The sequence below is a fragment of the Pieris rapae genome, chromosome 12 (genome assembly GCF_905147795.1).
Source record: "Pieris rapae chromosome 12, ilPieRapa1.1, whole genome shotgun sequence".
Classification (NCBI taxonomy): Eukaryota; Metazoa; Arthropoda; class Insecta; order Lepidoptera; family Pieridae; genus Pieris; species Pieris rapae.
Window position 1 is genome coordinate 4590191 of NC_059520.1, and position 25242 is coordinate 4615432.

General features: G+C 32.0%; 1 protein-coding gene across 2 annotated transcripts in view; it reads right to left on the reverse strand.

Annotated features, from left to right (window-relative positions):
• The window catches only part of LOC110993761 (gamma-aminobutyric acid type B receptor subunit 1), a 102703-nt gene that overhangs the window by 29912 nt on the left and 47549 nt on the right, over positions 1-25242 (reverse strand). For both annotated transcript variants that reach the window (XM_022260129.2, XM_045630411.1), the window contains exons 2-7: positions 20515-21042; positions 19461-19595; positions 16846-17016; positions 11609-11825; positions 4037-4205; positions 206-321 (exon numbers count right to left, since the gene is read on the reverse strand). In XM_022260129.2, the coding sequence (XP_022115821.2) occupies positions 206-321; positions 4037-4205; positions 11609-11825; positions 16846-17016; positions 19461-19595; positions 20515-21027 (1321 nt within the window). In that variant the 5' untranslated portion in view covers positions 21028-21042. The remainder of the gene's footprint in view (positions 1-205; positions 322-4036; positions 4206-11608; positions 11826-16845; positions 17017-19460; positions 19596-20514; positions 21043-25242) is intronic.

The following is a 25242-nucleotide window of genomic DNA, read 5'->3' on the forward strand; positions in this document are numbered from 1 at the left end:
TAGTAGTTTAGGAGTCCATCGCGGAAAAACATCGTGATAGGAGATTTATATATATTAAGATTATTAGTTGCCTTCTTCGGCAGGTGCCCCAGAGCCGAATATAGCTAGCACCACAATTCATTAAGAATTCAACGAATAAGTATGCGTATTAAATTAACTATGAACAATTGTTTGGAAAATGTACTCGTTGTATGTATTTTCATACCTAACGCAACTGCCCAGACAGCGTCATAGGCTAATGGTGCCTCTTGATATCCTTCTGGAAACTTCTCCCGATCTATGTCATATCCCGCCTCGCGCAGAGCTTCGTTTAAGCGAAACCTGGGAATTTATAATGATTAAAATCAATTTACACTTAAAAGGGATTTTGTTCTTATGAATGCATTTAATGAAATTTAAAAGTAAATAATTTCAGAAACAAGTTTTTTTATAACCAAGGTTTATATATTGTACAGAGAGCAATTTATCGACATAACTTTTTCTGTTAAAATAAAAAGATGATAGATCAATATGATGGCATTAGTTGTAATAATAGAAAATAATGTGATGAATGAAAAAAAACTTCTCTACACTAACTACAGTAAATAAGGCTTTGTAAAATAAGAATAGTTCTTATAGCTGGAATAATTCCAGTTATAAGAACTAAACAGCGCCAGAACTCTGTATTCAATCAATGTTGAGCTATGGTATCATGTGATCCCAAAGTTGCGACTTCGGTTTTATTTATTTATTTTGTACTCCTACAGCTAACATAAATTATATATAATAGCAAACAAATACACCGAGAATATAGCCACAGATGGAATACATGATACATTATATAACAAAAAGATTTATAAAAGGGAATAAACCAACAAAGTATTTAATACAATAAACTATAAACTGTGATTAAATTTAATTGATTAAGCCTAAATTGGTTGTGTTGTGTAATGGTGTAAAAGCGTGGGTGTGTACGTGATGGTGTGTATGTGGGGCGTGCTTATGATGTAGATGATTTTGCGCTATGTATATTTGTATACATTTAAGAAAAATATGTCGACTACAACAAACATCAGGATGAATTGAACCCAAAATCAGAGCGTGACCTCATTTTATACATGTATGTTCCAGTCCCTACTGAGAAAGTTTCATAATCAGCTGAATATAATTCCTTGCATGGCATGTTGTTTCCTCACATTGTTTTTCTTCGGTTTTTGCGGACGTGACATGGATGTTTAAATAATACGACAATATTTACGTGTGCTACTTCATGCCCGGATCGTAGAATAGATTTTTAAACATGAGCTATCGTCTTAACTCTAGTGTCCTGAGTATAAAGTTTACGGTGTATTTTTGCTAGATTAATTTATCAATTTGATCGTTTTTAGTTATTTATTTAATTTTTTAAACAAACATTTTTACGTGTCGTCAGGCAGTTTACAGTAAACGCGAAGTATTGCCGATTAAATCCACGAAATTGTTAAACGAAAAACGAATTGACGTTGCGTTTCGTTTGGTTGTGATTGGTCAATATATCTAGTCCATAATACGTGATTACATCCGTTCGTCCAATCACAATCAGCCTTTCTATGAGAATTTACATGAATTTATTTTCAAAAGGTATCTGTTTCCTCCCCTAAATTTCTCGTAAATTTTGATTAAAATTTAATTTACGTTTAAAATACTTAGATTGTGGTTAATGTTGGTTGATGCAGAGAACGTCAACTCGCAAGATGAAATGATAATTTTAGTTCATTATCAACGGATTGATTACGTTTAAGTTAATCACAATTTTAAAATTAATATAATAATTCGTCACTTATTTCTCTTAAGCTTTTGTCTATCTTGTAGTTTGGTCTTGGTTAATTCGATTCGTTGTCATAGCAACGGTTAAAGTATTCATATTCTTGTACCCGTTTATAATGAAAATCAGACAATAACAAAGCCGACGTTCCTTTTTAATTAAAATGATATGCTTAATAACAGTTGATTAAAAGTGCTTCACTGTTTAAATAATGTCCTAGAATGAAATATTAAAGAAACTACTTAATTATTGACGTTGATACTTGGAATACTAAATTCTAGTGGTTTTAAAGTGTTAGCTACGATGGACGAGTGTTTTTAAGTTACAAACGACCTTAAGTGAGGGATCTGAGGGTCTTTTAGAATAATCCTGAGATAGGAACTGGGATATGAATTTGAACAAAGGTCTCATATACTGTAGTCAAATAACTGTTTCATCCATCATATTTAATATTGTCAACACAAAGGTTAATGTTAGTAGACGATTAAATCATGCGTTTGTAATAAACGATTGTATGGACAACGTAAAAATCTAATTGATGGTTATCAACGTCAGTAGACTCCGTTGGGGGTGACTTTGGTGAACTTTGTGCGCCAAGATGGGATTTACTCAAATAACATTTATTATCCAAATCTCTAAAAAGGAAATGGGCTGGTGTCAATGTTCACGTTTGTGATAACAGATAGTTCAAAAAGACCCTTACTTGGAATGGCCCCGTGAGTAGATAAAGAGAAGTAGCGCACCAGACTCATGGGACGATGAAATAAAAGATAGCGGGGAAAGAATGGAAAATAGTTGCGAAGACGAGAGACAAATGGAAGAATTTGGAGAAGGTCTTCACTCCATCGGAGGTCGTATATTAATATTAAATATAATAACATAAACTTAATGTAACCCTTATATAGGCAATGTTTTTACCTAATCTTTCTGATACATCCAACTCATAAATAATAAAACATAAATAGCCAAATTGTAAATTAAATTAATAAAAGTAGTTAAAAAGGCTTATTATTAGCATATAATGTCTAAGTTAGAGCTCACATTGACTTGTTGGTATTTCAATTCTGAGATCTCATGAACTGACTATTCACTTTAGTTGGATACAGATTCGCAGTTACTTTATATTCTGAGTTAAAATACTTCAAATGTCATATGCTTTATCTATGTACTTATACCTGATACGCTAACAGAATAGAAAATTATGTAACATCGCCCGGCACGTAAAACTTGTGACAAGCGGTTTTATTTGCTATCATGCTTGAATGCGTCGCACCCCATTCTCTATTTTCGTACAAAAGAAATCGTTGTCACACAAAATTAGATTTGTGAAACTCACTCACAAGTCAAAGATAATTTCATGAATATGCGAATGTTATTTAGCTATTAAAGGATTTTAGTCACTTTAGTACGGTGTATTTATTAAGCTTAGGTTTCTATTAACAAGGTTATGAGTAATTGAAAATGAAAACACAGTTACCGTAATTCTATTTTGTATTTTTTTACGTAAAGGTTAAAACCATTAATATGTTTTTTATTCAATAGACATGTCAAAATTTATTTTATATTTCTTATAGAAAATATATAGAGACCGTTAACCGTGTAATTAATTGGATATGTAATGAAGGAAGCAGACGCGGACAGAGTGTCGTCGTTTTTAAAAATAATAATAATAATTAATTTCAAAAATATGCTTCAAACATGGTGGTTCATTCTAAAATTTGCATATTTTGCCACACATAATGACAAATTTGTCTTAAAGGGAATTTTACATAAAAGTTACAAACATTATGAGTCATATTACAGTCAGTTCCTAACTATTTGTAGTGATAAAATATTATTCAAATATATATATAAATTATATTGTTTAACGCAAATAATAATTTTATAGATTTTTTTTTCAATATGTAATACATATATAAGTATATGTATATTGAGTCAATTTTTATTAACTCTAGTAGGAAGATCTTTTAATGTTTGTGGTAAAATATTATAAAAGATGCCACACAATAGATAGACAGCGCCATTGATTTATTTTTATTTAATTTTTTCACCCAAAAATACGCACTCGTTTCTTCGTTCAATCTATTTGTGTTTTTGAGTTATATTTCTGAAAATGAATTATGGTAGAAGTTATTAGAAATTATGTTTTAAAGCATAATGTGAGGAAATAGATCTATTAACTAAAACCACATGAACCTGCGAAGCCTATTCGTCTAGATATAAAATTAAACGGATCACGTTGTTAACGCTCACCTGAAGTCCTCTGACGTCATTCCTGAGATTGTGGTCTGATTTGAGTTTTGGTTCCACATCAGCGCTTCCGTTGTCAGATGTCCTTCAGCCGCTTCCCGCATTTCTTCAGCTGTGCATTCGATACCTTCCCGCTCCAAGTTCGTTTCAAACCAGTTATCTTCATACCAGCCTAAAAAATATTCAATTTATTATCATAAAGTATTTGGTGCTATTTAATTAATATACCTTTCTTTAGTTCCATAATATTTTATGTTAGTTTTGATTGAATTGAATCGAAAATTATGTTATTTTTTTGGATACCAGTAAGATTTGCATTCTTGGTCCTGTAGGCTTTTCATAAACAAAAAAATTATTATTTGTATTCACAGGAGATATATAGCCAAAATTAAGCTAGGTTCGTCGAATGTGAACCTTTGACCTATATGCTAATAAATATTATTGATCGAACCATTTCTATAATAACTAGAATATTATTCCCGACTCATGTATGTGAACGGTATAGCATTAATCTTTATAAAATATTTTAAGCTTTCTAATATTAAAGAAAGTGTAAAGATAACACTTTTTAAACGGATTGAAGCTATGTATTATTGTAAACTTATAATAATTTAAACATAATTTTAAATTTGTTCGACTGTAATACATAGCTTCAATCCGTTAAAAAAGTATTTTCTTTAAAAGTGTAAAAGTTATGTTAATAAAAGACATTGTTAAAGAAAGTGTGCAGATGTTACCGTGACAATTAAATACGATTTCGATAGTACTTCGGAATTTAAAGCATTAATTTAACCAAATCCAAGACGAGGGTCTCAAATCTGCACTCAGACATTGCACCATAAACAGATCGCCACTAAGGAGCTTAAACTTAAGTGGGTCCAATATATTGTTACACAAAGAGGTACTCTATTGAAATTGCCTTAACTGAATCAGAAAGGCAGAATGTTCACCAGTTGGTACGATCTTTTCTTGTAGGGTCCTAAATCAGGCAATTCAGGGCGTTCAATGCGTAATAAAACTAAACGGTAAATTTTGCTTCATTATGTGACCAGCACGGATTTTCGAAATTCTGGCGCAATTCGTAATAGCACGGAAAGTTGCGGAGTGACAGAAAATATTGCATAAAGTAATATGTAATAATAATAATTTAATTGGTAATTTTTAAACTCAATTTAAGTGAATTCGAATTTTACTGAAAACTTTGAACTTACCTAACTTTAAGAGGTTAATTATGTCCTAATTTAAAATACTTATAGTTGTATATCTTTACGTTCCTTCATATAAACAAATTCTCTTGCATCGTATAAAAATCGCGGAAAGGGGCAGCCATGAACGACTTGGTTAGGAATTATTCAGAAGTTCACCCAGTTTTCTCTATTGTGGCTGTTTTTCAAATAGGAATATATCATTTAAGTTAATAGTATTAGTATTATACATTTATTAAGAATAAAATGTGACTGATATCATGACAGGTTTAACGTAAAAGTACAATCAGTCAGAAATAAACAAATCTAGAAAAGATATATGTCCTCCATTGTCGCATTTGAGGAATACCAAATTGCCTTGCTAGATCATAAACTGGATGAATAATAAGCGGAAGTCAGCACAGTTTATCGCAAAACATGATACATAGAGGGCGTTATGAAAATAGCAAGAATTTCGGTAAAGTCGACCGGATGCTGATAACCTGGCTATCTTGGAATGACAGCGATGGCACAATGCCAAAATCGGTATAGAGGTGCCGGATTTTCTAGTTTGTCTTTTTAAAGAACCGTTATGTCAAGACAACTCATCAATAAAGGCTTACGGTACGAATTTACAGCCACTCCTTATAAGACTTTGTTTTTACGTGTTCCTGGACTTTAGTTATCGGCGGAGTGGTGATTAAAACAATATGATTTTGATAAATACATAATGGCCTAACCCTATAAAGATTTAATTATAGATTTAGGTACCTCAGCAAGTAGATAATATAAACAAACTAATCTATACTGAGCAAAACTATAGATACTTATATGCATACAATTTTAAAAATGGGAATACAATAACCTTAGAAGGTTGGGGCGTGCTCCAAATGTGTTTGTAAAAAATCATATTTTTTCATATGTAACGGAAGGCAAACTAAATAGTGCCCATGGACACTCATATTGCGTGGGTATAAGTGCGTTGCCGGCCTTTAAATGCTACGCTCTTTTCTTGAAGGACTGTAAATCGAATCGGTTTGGAAATACTTCAGTGGGCTGCTGTTTCCACATAGTGATGGCGCGCGGCAAAAACTAAATTAAGAAACGTTCATTTGTGGATCGACGCACGTCGCAAAGATACGGATGGTACAGGGTACATTTATCGTTGATTTAAAATTGGTAATAATATTAATATCAGCATCGTAGTCTGAATACTACGTAGTAGTAGTACGTAGTAGAAAATTAATTAATCACTACATAGTATAAAACAAAGTCGTCCCTATGTCCTTTGTATGCTTAAATCTTTGAAACTACGCAACGGATTTTGATGCGGTTTTTTTAAATAGATAGAGTGATTCAAGAGAAAGGTAAAATGAAATGTATAATAACATCCATTAAATAGTGAAGAAGTACTGTTATTTTTGAGGTTCCTAATGTGATGTCGTAAATAATTACATTTTTTCCGCTTACATTGCAAACGCAGGCTGAACCCTACGAGTTTTATCAAAATAATGTACTAAGTATTGTACACATTAAAAAGGTCTACAGAAAAGTCCATGATGGTATATGTCTATATGGTATATGTCCCGTATGTTATCGGAGCTGTCCAGCGACGGAAATAACAATACATAATAAAAACCTGCTTTTCATCAGCATTGCACCCGTGCGAAGCTGGGGCGGGTCACTAGTGATTAATAAACATAGGCGTAAAGGATTTCACATTTAGAGAAAAGTAAACAATTACAATATTTTGTTTACTTTTGCTACATCCACAAACGGGCAAACGAATCGTCGTGAGATTATGAATCTCAATGAGGTCGGATTTCGAAGCATGCATTATTTATTTCGATAACAAACACGCCCTACGGGAATTGTTGTCTTTCCCTATGTGTATTGTCGATATTTTTGTTTTGTATTGTTAGATTTGCTTTTGATTATTCAGTGGCTTGGCAAATGTTATTTTGTATTTAGAGTTTCCTTATATGCTTATTTATTTTATCACCGAATTATTTCATGGTTTTCTAGAAAGGAAAATTTCTTAATGGAGTATTATTTTTGTTAAATTCTCATTTAGAGTTCTATTCTAACATTGAAGAAATATTTTTTATAGAACAGGGAGCAAACGGGTAGGAGGCTCATCTGATGTTAAGTGATTCCGCCGCCCATGGGAACTCAATGCCAGAGGGCTTGCGAGTGCGTTGCCGGCCTTTTAAGAATTGGTACACTCTTTTCTTGAAGGGCCCTTAGATGAATTGGTTCGGAAATACTTCAGTGGGCAGCTGGTTCCACAAAGTGGTGGTGCGCGGCAAAACCTGCCTTGGAAAACGCTCAGTTGTGGAACGGCTGACGTCGAGGTTACTTAGGTTATATAATTAATCGAGTTTGTAGCTTTTACTTTCATAGCTTTATTTTCAAATACAAGGCAAAGCACAATAAATTCATAAAATTAAAATAATATATAACAGATAAGCGTGAATATATTAAGAAAATCAGTACCATAGACAAATAAAAGAGTAAAAATCACATACCACATTAAGCTAAGAGAAACAATAAGATCTAGACAACCACTCGCCTACCAAATTGAGTTATTAACATATATTTAGTCTAAAACAAGGTACTGGGTGTACAGGATGTTAAATGCATAATTATTCCTTTGGTTAACCGTACCACAGTAATTAGGTCAATCTACTATGTTTCTTAGCTTGATGAGCACTCTCAGAATGATACATTGGGCTTCTACGGTAATAGAAAGATTTAATAGTTTTCAGTACAATAATTTGACCGCTGGTAGTTGTGGATTACTCCAAAAAACCGTTATGTGCTTTCTAAACTAAAATAATTATTTTTTGAACATAGAAATTGTGAATTTCGGAAGGCATTTATTCATAGCATTAGTTTATATTTGTGTCTCGCGGATTGAATTTGCTGAAGCTTAAATTTTCTTAATAGCTTTTAAGTTTAAATTGTAATATTTGGGATGTATATGTCGCAGCTTAATTAGCTGTTTAATTAACAGCCTAGCCTTTTGACTAAAAGGCGCCGGCAGCCTGATAGATATTCAGCCGTAGACTTTATTACAACATTTATGAAACTGGCTGGCGGAATTTGGCAGAAATAAAAAAGATATGTAAAAAAATATGTCGTTAAATCGAGTTTGCTATATTGCTTGAATCAAATTCACATTATTATTGTCACGACACTCTTACAATGAACTTGTTGTTGAACTGAAACTTTTGAAAGGACCAGCAAAGTTGTGGTTTTGCTGAAGCCATATTAAAAGATTTAGTACTTAAATTAACAGTGAACAAGCTAGGCAAGTAATAAAACGTCATCGATACAAGTCATTTGCCTAGCTGTTTGATCAACTAGCTAAACATCTGTCAGGCCGCTAGTTAATCGACGCCGTTTAACGGGTAGACTGTTAATTGAACGGTTAATAAAGCTAGTTGGCTGCAACATATATATTTAAAAAAAATCAGTGGCGCTACAACCTCTTTAGGTCTTAGCCTCAGATTTCTTAATATTTTTCATGACATATAAATTTAGTAACTACAAATTTTATAAATGTCACGTGTCGAAGTTGTTATCATTCATTTATCCAGTAGAAAAAAGCAAATTGAGTCCTTACAAGTCTAGTCTTCTCCCTAAGCATATTTTTTGTGTTACAGTTCAATACAGACATAAATGATAAATTGAAAACGAATTCCCTCGACGCATTTAATGATCGCTGATCTGCCAAATTCTTCGGATTAAGAGGATTGTCTGATAAGTCTGATTAATTGATGTCGATATTAAAAAGACCATATTATAGTGGTTATTATTGTAAATGCGATGGTAGTTTTCTTTTCAACTTTTAATGCGAAAAATTAAATTAAATTCAAAATTCTGTTGTTATTCAAATTAAACTGCGTCGTAAGTGTAGTAGCTATCGATTTTTACCAAGCACAAAATTCGAAAATCAAAAACCTTCAACAGCAGCCCTAAGTGAGGAAGGCGAGAATAAGCTCCGCGTAACCTCACAGTACATCTGTCCGATTAGAGTATGAGAGTAGTATACGAATAAGTACGTAATAAATAGCAGCTGTTACTTAAACGAAATAATAATAATAATTTAATATTTTTTAATTATTAAATTTTAAGGTTTGTTATTAGGTATATTTTTATGTATTATGTTATTTGTTTTGAATAAAGAATTCTACATGTGTTTGTGCACACACATGTCCACTATATGTACTGTGTAAATGGTCAATGACAAATGAGATCAGCCACCGGCCTGGAGAGCATTATTATTGAAGTTTATTTATCAAATGTCACCTATGCTGTAAGAATATACATATACCAATGACAATACAATATCTTTAGCTTAGCCTCGGATTTCTGTGTCTTTTCTGTGATCATTTATAATAGGCAAGTAGGTTTACCTATTATGCCTGACGCCGTCATTTTGGGTCTTATGCCGGTTTTCTCACGATGATACAAAGAATCCATTGGTACCCAGCCGGGGATCGAACCTACGACCCTGAGAATGAGAGACGCACCCTGTCATTCATTTTTAGGGTCGTAGGTTCACCACTAAGCCAGCATGTATTTTAGAATAATGCATTAAGATTTGTACAAACAACAAAATTCTATTATGGACATTCTTCAATTTCAGACATAAATAATCCCAACTCATCAAAGCTCTTTATTAAAAATCATCATTCCCTATCAATATTCAAAGTAATTTAATACAACCGTATAAATTATGTTAGACAAATATACTAAACTACGATGACATTTGAAATCAGACTCATGAATAATCATTTGTCTTTGACGTTTGATTAAGGATCGTTTACCAGAACAAACGCATTAGAAAACATGTTTAAACTTGAATTTATTAAATTGACATAACATATATTGTTACATTTAAACAAAACTTTTTTAACGCGTGGTAACGGCTTGAGTTGTGCTTAAAGTTCTAACAGGCTTACAAGTTACAACTAGTGTGGTTAACAAGTTACAACTCTCTTACTGAGAAATGAGAAGAAGAGGTAATATTGAGAAATTATTACAAATACGGACCTGAAAGATATTACAAGGTACTAAAGCGCCATCTGTGAATATACTTTTATGAGGGAAATGTTTAAAGAGAGTTAATTAAAATGTATAATTTTCTTGCAAAACTGCAATTCAGTTTTTATCGCTGCGACGTTTTATGAGTTTTATTTCATAAATTGATTAAAGAAAAAAATCACGGGAAGATGTAATTTATTTGAAAATTATTGTAAATCCTTATTTTATGATTACATTTTAATTTGTTTCCTTTAATAAGTATTTCTTTTTAAATACGGTTACGTCGCAGCTGCATTCAATTACAAAAAAATAGAAATTTAGTCTTAAATCTAAAAAAAAAACAAGTTTTCATTTTTGTGGCAGGGAATCTCATTAGCGATGACCACAATAACGACCCCATGGACGCGTGGCCAACAACTCGTTCGGTTGACCAATGACATTTCCGAAGACGAAACTCCTGAGAATATGTTTCTTTTACGAGATTATCTTCTGTAGTGTGTGTTGAAAATAAAAGTTTATTCGTTCAATTGCATGACCACAGACTACAAAACGCTCGCTTAGCTTGGGCAATACCGCTCTATTTATTTATTTATACTACTTTATATTAAAATAAAAATACGAACGAATAACAAAAAATTTAATAAAAAAAATGTTTAAATATTAAGAACTGAAGTCTTTATTCTGCGGAATTACTATATTGTCTAGAAAATTCTAAACCGTGAGTAGTTTTAAATATAATTTCATAAAATAATTTGAAGCAACAACTTTGTTGACTACTCAACTATCACCTACTTAAACCAATTTATGAAATGCAGTTTTTATAACCTCATACTAATGCATTTTCCGATAAAAAGTAATAACGTGAGAAACATAGAAATGGCGCGCAGTATGTTAGCCACCACGTCGTATTTCTTATAATTCTCATTTATTAAATGAAGTGTAAATTACACCCGTTTCAAACTTATGGGGTAATATATTTTTTATCCCACAATTTTCTTCAATTGGTGTCTATTTTTTAACCGTGTATATATAGTTAATTCGATTGAAATCTTTGTTAACTCAGTACTTCGTTATTGGCTTGATTTTTTTTCCAGTTTTAATGTTCCTTTTTTGAATTGGTCTTTTAAATATATGAAGTATTGATTAGTTTATTAACTAACCGATGCACAAAGATCCAGTCCATTCCAAAAGAAAGAAAATCTCCGGGTTTTCAGTAGTTGAGAAAATGTTGCTAACTAGTACTTCTATATAATGTACTAAACATTGTTTTACTAATATTATAACATGTCGGTGTTTATCTTTAAAAAGGTCTTAAAGGTTTATTATGAAAAAAACTCACCTATAAAGAACCAGACATAAGACTTTCCATATAGCTTATGTTTATAGACCTCGCAAAGCACCCGTCGCGCGGCCACCACATAAAACAGGCCAACAATGACTCTTGCGTCTTGTCTTCTTAAATTCCGCACAGCGTCGCTCGGATCGGAAAGGAATGATTGCCGCGTTACAATTTCGATTCCAGTCTTCTTACAATGTGCTTCTAAGTCTTCTACCGTCTGTAAAAAAAATACTTAGATTTACTTAAATACAACCACTATTAGACTTACGCTATTTCAGATGGTGCCTTTTCATTTGAGAGCAGTTTTGGCGTAGTGGCTTTAGCTTGCGACTTATCCCTGAGGTCGTTGGTTCGATCCCCGGCTGTAGACCAATGCACTTTCTTTCTATGTGTGCATTTACATTCGCTCAAACGGTGAAGGAGAACATCGTGTGAAAACCTACATGGCCTAGATACAAAGAGACGGCGTATGTCAGGCACAGGAGGCTGATCACCTACTTGCATAAGATTGAAAATGATCAAGTGACAGTGCGTGCGGTGCGTTAATATCGATCTATAACACAGAAATAATATAAAGCTAATAATAATTTATTTTAAAAAATATGCAGCGCCAGTGGGACAATCACCTATTTAATTTAATTTATTATTAATAATTATTTTGTATTACCTCGTGGTACTACTCAAATCTAGTCAGAATTAAGAGTTTATCTCTAATTCCCTAATTAGAGACTTAATTTTAATAATAATAAATTTGTTTACTCACACGTGCTTTGTGCATTAAATATTGGTTTGATTTTCAGTCTGTAGATTTAATTTCTATATTTTTAAAATAAACACAAAAAAGTATTTTAAAGTAATTTTCGGCTATTAAAACAACGATGTAACTGATGATTAAAAAAACTGTATTTTCGGACGTAATACGAACAAAGAGGGCACAAAAACCAAAACCTCTTATGGGAGAGAGGCGCTCTAATTACACTGCAGTGAAAAGGCCCCGGCGCTTTCATAGACCATGGAACTATACCTAGCACTCGTTAACCGTATAAAAAGTTTCAGAATATCTAGTGAGAAATAGATTTTCACCTACGCGGAAATCTTGCACAGACCGTATACTTATTGATTTTTACCAAACTACGCGTAAAACATACAACATAATATCTTTTTATTAAATATTAAAAACATGTCATGATAAAAATTAAGAAAACAACAAATATACTACAGTAATTAATACTTATAGTTATTTACAATTAACTATAAGGTATGTCAACAATTATGGCATAAAAGTGATTAAATAGGTTTTAGAAATAAAGGTTTTGCCAATGTTGATTTGGCAAACTTTTCGTTACCATTACCATTATAACCTAGATTCAGGTTTACGTATATATAGTATAATTACAGTTGTAGAAAAAGACTTTAAAACATACTATAATAATAATAATTAATAATAATACTATATTGATGTTTAATACAAATAGTTTTTGCTATCCAAATTACAGCATAATTGTAATTAATCTAGTAACTGGAAGAAGCCAAGAAACTTAGCTGGGTTACTTCGATTACCTATACTATTATTAATCTAGTACAAATAATTTGCAAGTGTACCACTTTCTTTGCAAGAAAACGATTTATTATTATTATAAGAGGAATCATTTATATATTTTAACCCTTACAAAACTTACTTAACAAAGCCGTATCGGGTTAGAAGTAAATTTCAATCAGCTGTCAGTAGTATCTTTTATTAAAAACAAACAATTTTCGTAATGTCTAATAAACTGACAGTGATCTGACACATGTCTGTTAAGTCAGGAGCGGTATGTCCGTTATCTCACTTTGATACATTTTCAGAAACAATTTGAAATAACTCATTTGGGAATTATTTAAATTTGTTTTATCTGTTGAAATATATATAATAGAAAACAACAAGTAATTATTTTAACTGAAATAGTAAATTTAAAGAAAAACACTTTTTTAACGGATTATAGATATGTATTATTATATTTAAACTTATAATTATTTGTACATAATTTTAAATTTAAACCGACGTTTCGCGTGCTTTACAGCGTGCGTGGTCACGGTGACTGAAGACAAAGGTGTTAAATGTCAAAAAGTATTACAGCTGCAGAAAATGTTGTGTTATCTGTATTTATTTCCCCGGAGTTGGTATCGACTAAAAGATGTAGGGTTTTTGCAGAAATTGCTCACGGTGTCCTCCATTTTCGCGGGTTGTTTATTTATTATATTTTTATTATTATTGGAGGACACCGTGTATTTATTTAACTTTACTTGGTGTAGACCACGTTGTTAATTGTTTAACTACACGAAAGCTCCTAAATGCTCTAATCTAATTTCATAATTTCAATTGCAAATATTCTTACTAATTAAAACTGTTGAATCAGTCTTAATTTTATCGTTTTTTTTAGCTTTTAATTATGATTAAGATATTTCTTTTTTAATTATACATCTGTTTACGAATAAATGGTCTGAATATCATAAATTTTCGCCTCTTCAAAACATAGTTTATATAGATTGAGAAAACAATATCTTTTATAAGTAGACTCTCATTATCATATGATTTTATCAACGAAATATCATCCCAATGAATATTGAATTTCGACCCGCGTGGAAATTGGATTCAGAAAGTACCACTAAAATTTTGCCCTTTGAATTTTATTGTAAGGATAACCTAAATCAGAACCACAACGACGAGTGCGATTTACGAATACGACCTCCCAAGGAAAATATATTACAAGGGTACTAAGTTGCTTTCATTTTGCGTCACGAATTTCGTTGAAAATATTCGAAAATGTACGTAAACATTTTCGCATTAATATTTACTAAGCATCGTCTTTTATGATATTGAATTAGTTATTTTTATTCTGGAAGCTCAAGGTTTATTCTAATAATTCAGATGTTGCCTACACAGCTTGCAATGTTAGAGTATAAAGTTTTACTTTAACATCGATGTATTTAAGTATTTAATAAAAACAAATCTATTCATTTTAAAGTCAATCATAGATTCCGTTATCTGGCCTGGAAGGAATGGGCAAAGATCTTAAAAAAGAATATCTAGGAATATACTGGCCACAGTTTCTTTATCCTGGATTTCTGTGGCGTAAGATCGGGCGGAGTTTTTATGTTTCGGAGGTCATGATTCAAATTGGATATGTAAGTAATCAAAAATCATATCAATTACATTTTTTATTAACGTGTATTTATAACATACTCGTCAACAATAAACTTATAGTACTTCAAATAACTGATATAAGATATAAATACGAGTCTCAATTTCCCGGGCAATAATCTCAAACCAGTGCAGGTGAAATAGGAAAACAACTGACCCAACAAATTCTCTATTTCTTATAACTATTTTTGCCTACTAAAATCTTATATTTGCTTGATGATTTTTCTACGAGCTCATTCGTGTAGTTTAAATATGGATGTATATATACTTTAATATTATCTCTCACTTTATACGATAATACAATACAAAAACTTTAATTTCACTTGCTTAGGCAACATTCTTTCCACCGTACTGATGAATATCAGAACGTTAAGTTGCAAACAAAAGACATGTTTGAGAAAAGTGTAGAATAAAATAAGTCACACACGCAGAAATCGTTACTTTTACATTTAACATTTAAACCTCGATGTTACATGTTACAATATACTACAATGAAAATATACACCGTTTCGGTATTCCAACCTTCTCGTATATAAAACAAGTTCGATTCGAATTTATGACCCGACGACACGATTTCTAATCCTAAAATAGTTTTACGAGATTGACTTGGCCCAAGTAACATGAATATCGATATAGAAGATAACCCAAAATACTTCGACATGGCATTTAGAAAGTCTAAGCTTAGCACGAGTGACAGTATTATGTAAGTTATAGACCAACTTTTGATAGAATTTAGTGACTTATGTAATCTTTGCGACCGCTAAAGCAATTTATGGTTACATTTTTGCGACGTTTCATCAAACTTTAAATTAATACTGTTCGTTTCAGTGGTTAAGAAGGTATAATTAAATTGATTTAAAATATTTAATGTATTGACGAAGGCCTATCAAAGTTTCACTTAAAAGTTCGTAATAATGAAATAGGTAATAAAATCATATGCATTACAGTGGTCCACTTACCAAACAAATGTGTATCTAGCTAACCATTCATTCTAATTTGAATGCGAAAAGAAGAACAACCATTCTTTATTAGAATAAAACAAACTTACTATATTAAAATATACCATACCAGACTACGCTAAGGAGTCCTTATAGTATTGTAGACAATGTGAGCTGTGAAATAATATTTAGAATGAATTGCTTCTTTTATTAATTTAAACTCGTTAAATGTAAGTACGAATTTACAAGCTCTCAAAATGTTCACGACATTTTACAAATGTTCGAAGACAATATGTGCTAAAGTCACGCGAAAAGAAATCACCAAATTAATTCCTAAGGAGTTCGATATCTTAACACACTTGTAAGGTTCTTGAGAGGGGCGATATCAAGCCTTATCTATATTGCGACCTATTTTTCCAACGATATTGAATTTTACTGACAACAGTAACGGCGCAGAACAAAATGTTTGTATCTAGTTGTAAGATATCCTGAATGATGGATTTGTATAAGTGTTCTAATAAACTTAAGATACAATATACAAATAGTGCTTAGCGATTTTTTAATAATATCTGTGTAATATATTGTGAGTGTTACTTTTTCAAGAAAAACGTAACCCGATTTGGTTTCATATATAAATATACGGTACACACAGCATACGTAACACTGCACACACGTACACACTAAACACTAACATGAGAACGACTGGACTGATTTTCATAGATTTATGTAAACATTGAACTATTAAAAAAAATCTAATACAAAATTTTCATCATAGGTTTCGTAAATGTCCCGTCGATTCAGTAAGCTTAAATTAAAGAACATATTTAAATAAAGGTTTTAACTGAATTTAAAAATGTTGAAGAAACAACTTTTAATTGTTGTGCCGTGTACATCGGTTTTAAATAATATTCATCAAAAAAATAATTAAAAGAATTCACTTCACGCATATTAATTTCACAATATACAGACTGACAATTAAATTCCATTTAATTAATTTAAATCGACCTTAGAACTTAAATGTCCTTAAGTGCTCATTTTTGGGCAAAACATTTAATATACGTTATACTAGTTGATTGACATATATATATGCACAATGTGTGTTAAAGTCAAATACTTACAGATATAAAAACTTCCTCGGCCTGTTGTAGTATAGCGATGCGGGACCATCCAAACTTCTGCATTAGTTTGATTCTCGTTGGATTGTGAACCGTTGCCGATGGGTGGGTTCGGAAAAGCGTCGGAAAACGTGCCCGGTCTGATAGAGCTGGCGACGACGCTCCGTAGCATAACTGTAAGAACATTTTTATTAATATCAGTTAACACAATAATATGTGAACTTTATCTTTAAAAAGTTATCATATGTATGCATAAAACACTCGCTCGTACCGTGATAAAAGACGTGAGAAACCGGCATGCCTTAGACCGAATATTCGACATATGTCAGACAACATGTCGATCCCCTATTTGTCTTTGAAAAATGATCAAACAATGGTATGTAATCCGAGCCCAATCACCATATAGGGTTTTAGTGAGACTGGATTATTTTATTAATTATTTTTATTGATGTGAAACTTCTTTAGGCGCATGAAGGTAACATTTTTACAGATAAAATGCAATAATAATAATATTAGCATCACGAAGATGTGCAGCGTTTTTGTCGAAGAATAGGGAGAAAGTGATTGAGACCGATTGAGAGAAAGAGAGAGTCATGGAGCGAGAGTAGGGAGCAAGCAAGTTAAAAAAGATCAAAAGAGAGAGTAAGAAAGAGCGAATGTTGCAGTAAACGCAGATTATTTTATTTATTTATACTATCATTAGCTCTATACACTGCGTAATGCATACATATCGTCATGGTCATATAACAGAACATTAGGATATTTTGTCCTAGTTTTACGCAGATGAAGCGGACATTACTTTGAAGTAGGTACAATAAAAACGCGTTAGTACCCATTCGAATTGAAATCGTAAATTTGAAGAGCTCATGTGAATTTACGTTTTATGCGTAATTAACGTCATTGTTAGAATTAAAAGCCATTATGTGGTTTAAATGGCATTACCAATACGTGCTTTATTACTATATAATGTAACGCTTCGATTAACACTACCATGTAATATATTAAATCAAAGAAATATAGTGCCTCGCCGTGGTGAACTTGTATAAAATCCCTATGCCTATTGAATAATATAATATAGTATGTATATTATTTATCTATCTAGTAAATAATAATTTATGTATCTAGTGAACATTGATAAATAGACAATTAAAAACACGCAACTTCCTTTACTTACAGGAGTACTGTTTTTTGTGTAGTTTTTCTCGCTGTATTGCGATACTTATTCTTTGAGAAAGGAAAGCATACGCTCTCGGGTCATCAGTACAATTTAACAGGCGCCAACATAAATCTTTAATTAGCGTCTGTGTCCTTGAACCCCACGGCCCAAAAGTCTCTACTCCAAAGGGACCAAACTTTTTGAATTAATTTTCATTTAAAATAGTATTTTTCAAATTAATAAGATTCAGGCAATTAGTTCGTTAAAATATGTAATTGACATGAAGGTACAGCGTCGACGACGTCATTTGCCGCAATAAAGGTGCCGGTTTTCAGTCCTCTTTAATTTTTTAAACTTACATTGTTTTTACGAAACATCGTAGCTCTCTCTAACATTGGCTATGTTGTATGAGTTATGAATATTTAATTTAGACATCGTGCGAGGACAAAAAACACACTCAGGGATTTAAAGAAAACATTAATATATACAATTCACGTCTTGCGACATACAGATAAAAGGCGGACTTAAGTTATTTCGTTTCATAAATAAGAAAAATCACTATAAGACGGATGAGCATTAGATATTTCTGAATAGGTCATTGGATAGACCTTCGATCATCATCCTAATTTTTTTATTGCATCAAGAAGATAATTTCGAGTGCCTTGGAAACTTCAAATAATAGTGATCGGTCTAGTAATTCTCGTAAACAATTGTTTTGTTAATTAAACGTTAACATTCCTTTAGTTAATGAGTTAAGAAAATGAGATATTTGATTACCAAGCGAATTCATGAATTGTTATGCTAACATCGTTGGAATAATGAAAATTAACTAAATTTACTTCGGGATATGTTTACGATACACATATGAATAGATTACGCTGAATAAATTGTGTTGTTTAATCATTATTATTTTGCTAGTTATTTATGCTAATAAATTATCTTATTGCCTAGTTTCTGTGTGCGAGGTCTTATCGAAATCTGAACTTCAGAACCCAATGGATTTTGCTATTCAAATCTGTGCCTGTGTGAGCACTTTGCTCATGCGGTTAATAGGAGATGAAACAAGCACATCTAAGAACCAAAATAGCGGCTTATGTAAAGAATGATTATTTTAATAATTAATTTCATAAAAGAGAATAATGATAGATTTATGAAATCTTTTATTGGTGAAATTTATAGATTTTTCATTATGCATTAGTCAGTAGTTTAGTGCGTCATTTATGTTCACCTATTTCTATAATTGTAATTGATAAACTGAGTACCTACTGAACTGTTTTAAAATCTAAACTTGATAAATTAGTATTTAGATTTTTAGTACTCTTACAGCTAGTTAAAGGCGATTGAAAGCTGTCTATAGAATGGATGTCATAATATATTTAAGTAAAATAAGATAATAAACCAGAGAATATCAAGGTTTAGTTAAGAATTAAAGATAAACTTATAATGAGTATCAGAAACATACCACCATTAGATTCCACATTTTGGCCGCTTCTGCAACAGTTGTACATACGGTGGAACAGCCAGCCAGTAGTAACAACTTTTGTGGAGGGTTGTACAGCAAATTGTACATTACACTCGCTCCAAGCCCTGGCTCGCACTGAAAATGTTTGTCTAGTTAATTCTTTATATACATTTTATAATTATTAAAAATCTTATTATTATATTATATAATTTAAAACATTTTATTTTTCAACACGATAATCTTGGGTATTTACTTAATTACGTATAAGTTTAAATATCATGAAAAAATCATAAAAGTTGGGCCTATTCCAAAAAACACGACGGATCTATATATCTATAGGCACTATGTCACGTGTACCCATCAACCCTTTTCTCAGATCGGGAGAAAAAGAAGGCCAAAATCCCATTCTCAAATTCTAGTCAATAACTTTTCCATAGAAATATTTGAACTAACAAAGTTGCAAAAGCTAAAACGAATGTCAATCATTTCTAAATTGATATCAGCGGAAATCACTTAGCCGATTCGGAAATTCTATCGTATAAAATGTTCCACGAGCCGTTCATAAATTTTCAATAATTGATTCGAACGTCAGGCTCACTCGTTATTGAGTAAATCTTCGATTGTAGATTTTTATGGAGGTAAAACCTTTTTGCTAATTACCAGGCTTATGGAGGCACTATTCACACCTAATGGATCGGGTTTATCACTCGACTGAGCAATGCGATGAGCATTCCGTTGATTGAAACTGTAATTGGGATTTTCGCCGTGGAAACTTATGACCTGACAGCTCGCAGCCTCGCTTTAATCATTTACTTTTCTCTTTACATGTCAATGTCGACGTCAAATAAAATATGCTGTTTTCAAAAGTGAGAGTTAAATCCAATAACTGTGTACATGAGAAAATAGTTTTGTACAGGGAGTTTATAATTACAATATAATAGTATTACATTTCAGAACGTTAAAAATTTTCTTTATTTTTTAGTTGCGAATTGTTGCTTATGTACAAAAGTATATTTTATAAATTTAAAGAAACAAAATAGGTAAACATATTTACCTTACTATCGTTGCTGTGAAGAAGTAATTTAAATCCCGATAGCAAATCAGACCTCGCGTTGACATCTGCGAGTGCTAACTCAGCGGCAGGCATGCAGGCTTGGCCGCCCTGCCAGCCTCCCTCCCCTTCCATAGGAAAGATCCCACCTATATGCAAGTCGTCATCCCGTTTCGCCTCACACGAGGAAAAACAGTATAGTAAAAGTATAACCCAAGGTTTGTCACGCACAGTACACTTGGCAACAACGAATAATTGCACTAAAGTTTTCACTACAAAATATACACTAGTTCGTAAGTTTTCTTTTAATTTGACTAGGGGGTGTTTTGGAAAATTAAAGTTCAGTGTTCGCGCCAATGTGATGTCGCGTATAATACATAATGAGTGCAGTAGCCTTATAAGCGTGTGTTTGGGCGGCGTAGGCGGGCGGCGCGCGCTTTGGACCGGCTCGCGACCCCCGGCGCCCAGGGTCATCGCTCGCGGCGGAGACATGCTGTCATTGTTCGCCTTTCTCATTTTCCATCATCTGTCCTGCAACAAAAGATGCCACCTGTTACCACATATAACACTTGCTCGTATTGTTTGAATACGTTACGCCTATTCACTAAAAGCCACATTTTTTAACGTTTGACAACCTTAAAACACAACAAAATTATTCTACAAAAATTCACGCTAGCGTTATGTTCTATCAAATCAATTTATCTTTGAGAGGGCCGGCGACAGTATACATATATACCCAATGTACCTTTATGACGCTTAAACTACAAATCGACTAAACTAAATGCAATGAGTCTTATATAGCAGTAAATATTCACGCCACTAAGTTCCCTCATAATTAAAATACATAATTAACTACAGCGTCAGTTGCGTAGCAGGGAATATTTTTCAATATGAACGATATTAAATTCTTTTAATAGTGCACAAAGTCAGATCAATCCATTGTTATTGAACAGTCAATAGCAGTCATATTAAAGTATCCGCAATCTCCGATTAGTCGCGTCATGTTAGCTTGAACTTAAGAACTGAAGATAGCTTAGGCTATCTTGGGATTAGTTCTTAAGATCCATCGTATCTATAAACTAATATCTTTTATTGAAGTATTGGATGGAAGTAATAGAACTCAGATAGTTATTATCGGAACCACTTTTAATTTCCAATATAAAGCCAGTCCTTTCGTATTGAGCTCAATCCTTTGCGTTGGGGTTGTAATCAATAAAGATTATATTTTATGATATTTCTGGTTTGATACTATTGGCCAATACCAATATAATACTATTATTATTTATATTATGAGTATATGGTAATGATACCAATAATCAAGATTCATTTACAAAAAAACACATTTACAATATAGACAGAAACTTAAAATTGTATACTACTACAGGTATTTTATTATTATAAATTATATTTCCTTTTTTAAGAACCTTTTATAGAGTTTAGGACTCCTCCAGTTGGATTCATCTCTCTCTGTCCAATTAATAATTCTTAATGAAATGAAGTAAATATCATACATATATTATTTTAAATAGAATTTTGAATAGTGTCCAAGGCAAAGCAACTACAAACTGCCATTACCTGAAAGCTGTGCCAGGAAACTATTAGATTTAATGTAGTTATGTCAATCACATGCCTATTGTTTGTTAAACTAAATGTAAAAGTTCAATTTTATCTATCTAATATCTTTAAACGAGCAATTCTTGTGTATATATATAATTGGAATCTCGGAATCGGCTCCAACGATTTTCATGAAATTTAGTATACAGGGGGTTTCGGAGCGAAAAATCGATCTAGCTAGGAATCATTTCTAGAAAATGTCACCAAAGCTGGGTCATCCAGGTACTTAAGAGTAATATAGAATAATGACAGCCCCACTTTTGCGTTAGTGAAAAGTGTATTTTAAAGCGAGGCAAGTGTAATAATCAGACTGCATTGTTTCAACAATGTTATCAATCATAATCGTGTGATGTATCACTTTATATTAGTTCCTAAACGTCGCGATTAAGTTCATCCCCAGCTGATTGATGACTTCCTTTCTTAGGAAGTTGTAGAGCGCGTCATTGCCGCAAAAGGGATCAAATAACGCGCCATTAAGAACTTTTCCATCTCGCAATTTCCACTAACATTAACTTGATTAAGCCTAAGTGAAATTGTTACTATCAAGTTATTAAAATATAATAACTTTATTTTGCCTTCGTTATTTAATCTTGAAAGTAATATCTTGGTTGTTGTTAAATATATGCATACAACTATTACCAAAGTTTAATATAACATCAGAAAACTTTAAGTCAACAGACTGACACTAACGTTTCTTCAAATTACTTAAAGGAACGGTAATGTTTTTATTTTAAAGTAAAAATCAAAATTACATTTAAATATTCATTTAACATTTATGTTTGCAATCAATAAGCTTATTGTAAAATTTGATTGATAATCTTTTAATCTTAATCAGCAAGCGTCTGTCGTTAGACTACAAAAACATCTGTCACAAAAACATCATTCTCAATTTTCCAACCATAAACACTGATAAATGATGCCGTTAAGCCGTTTCAAATCAATTTTTTCATTGAATAGAAGCACTCTGTCGATAAATATTCATTTTATCTTAATAAATCTCTATCTTAATTCAGATTTCAATTTGACAAAAATTTATGAATAAAATGCTTCGTGCTTTGTTTGGCCAACAATGAGATTTTTATGTTTTTAGATTTTTATGTAAACTTTTTAAAAAATGTCTCAAATCTGATGTTATTTTGCCTAGAACGTTTAGTAAAAAAAACATCTGCGTTTTAACATTATCTTCTACAATTTGTTCGAACACTGATTTTTTTTTGTATGTAACAGGAGGCTCATCTGATGTTAATTGGTACCGCCGCCTATAGACACTCACATTGCCAGAAAACTCGCAAATGCGTTGCCGGTCTATAAAGAATTGGTACACTCTTTTCTTAAAAGTCTAAATGGTTCTGTTAAAGTTTCAAGAGCTCAGTCACCGCAGCCCATGACACCCACTTTCCTGGGTGTGTTGCCGGCCTTTGACGGGGATATTATTTTTTTAAATAATTTGCAGTCGTATCTTCCAAGTTCCAGGAAAGACTCCCACTGTAAGTCGATTCCACATTTCACAAGTGGGGCACGTATTATTAGCTTTTATTTATATAAACTCTCAAAGTATTGTCTTTTATTTGCATAACTTTTACACATTTGAAGAAAAACACTTTTTTACGGATTATAGTGGTCACCGTGACCACGCACGCTGTAAAGCACGCGAAACGTCGGTTTAAATTTAAAATTATGTACAAATAATTATAAGTTTAAATACAATAATACATAACTATAATCCGTAAAAAAGTGTTTTTCTTTAAACGCTCAAAATTTAGAAAATCTTTTGAAAAATCTCTTACATCACTTTATTCTCACAACTTATACTCGCATTAGATGTGAAAAAAAAAGTAAAGTAAAAGATTGATGTTGATAAAAGTATAGTAATCAGTTTTCATTCAAGTAGATTGTCTTCATTAACGGTTAATGAGATTAAGCCATTATGACAATTATGACGGTATAATGTGGCTAAGCTTTTTTCCGGTGCGAATAATACCATATCTTTTTATTACGAAGCACCGCTTTTCCTTATTAATATAAGCGTTCCCATCCCCTTACACAATAGGGAAATACTTCTTATAATATATTTTTACTTTAATACGGAAATGCCATATTTTGCAGAAATATGTAACGGAATGAGAAGCCCAGAGAGTATTTAATTGGGTGTTTATTTATTTAGTAATTAAATTAAAATAAAATAAAACAGTTCATTTGGACACAAGATAATGAAGTCGAGTCTTACCAAATACGTCTGAAACATTATTTAATTTATTTTTAAACGATCTATAATTATGTACAGGTTATTTATTGCTAGTGTCTACATTACCAATATGTATATATAAACAACGAAATTAAAGTCTTAGTCTAAAGGATAATCCGAATTAAAGTTGTTAATACAACCATCTACTATTCCTTTTAAAACTTAAACTTAAAACTATCAAATTAAATGTATGTAAAAGAAGACTGTGACAACTTCTACTATGTAACGATATTGAAAACAAAATATTTTGAACAAACAAGTGACTAAAATACTATGTCAACATATTTTTCGTCTGCATTTGAGAGCATGGAAGCTGTTTACCCGAATCTCTTTGATATTTTATTACACAGCTTGCTCATTCTCAGTGTTCGTAAAAGCAACGGCTTAAAACTGAAGTTATACCATTAATATTTAGAGGATATACTAAATAATACATACAATACTGCAGTATATTGTTGTAGTACCTATAGTGTTTATTTATGTATTTGTTTACCCGTTACTTATTTTGTTTGAGTTAAAAACTATTGTGGAATCAGTCTTAGAATTAATAGTAATAAAGGATCCTGTCCAATAAAGCTGACATCGAAGGCCATTTTTAGAAATCTGGAAACGTGAAGATGTATGTATATTTGTACGTTAGGTACATCAATAGTTCCATTAAAGATCAGTAAAGGTCAGACAGTTTTGTAACCCTACAGATTTATTCGCTGGAAATCGAAACTAGTATTGATTGAGACAAATTCAACAATGGCAAATGATACCAAAGGTAGAAGATCAAAGTATTGTTCAAAATCGTAATATCTGATGTTTGTGTAGCCCTTTAGAGAAGTTTTGGGTTTGTTCATATTAGACGTGACTATATAATATAAAAA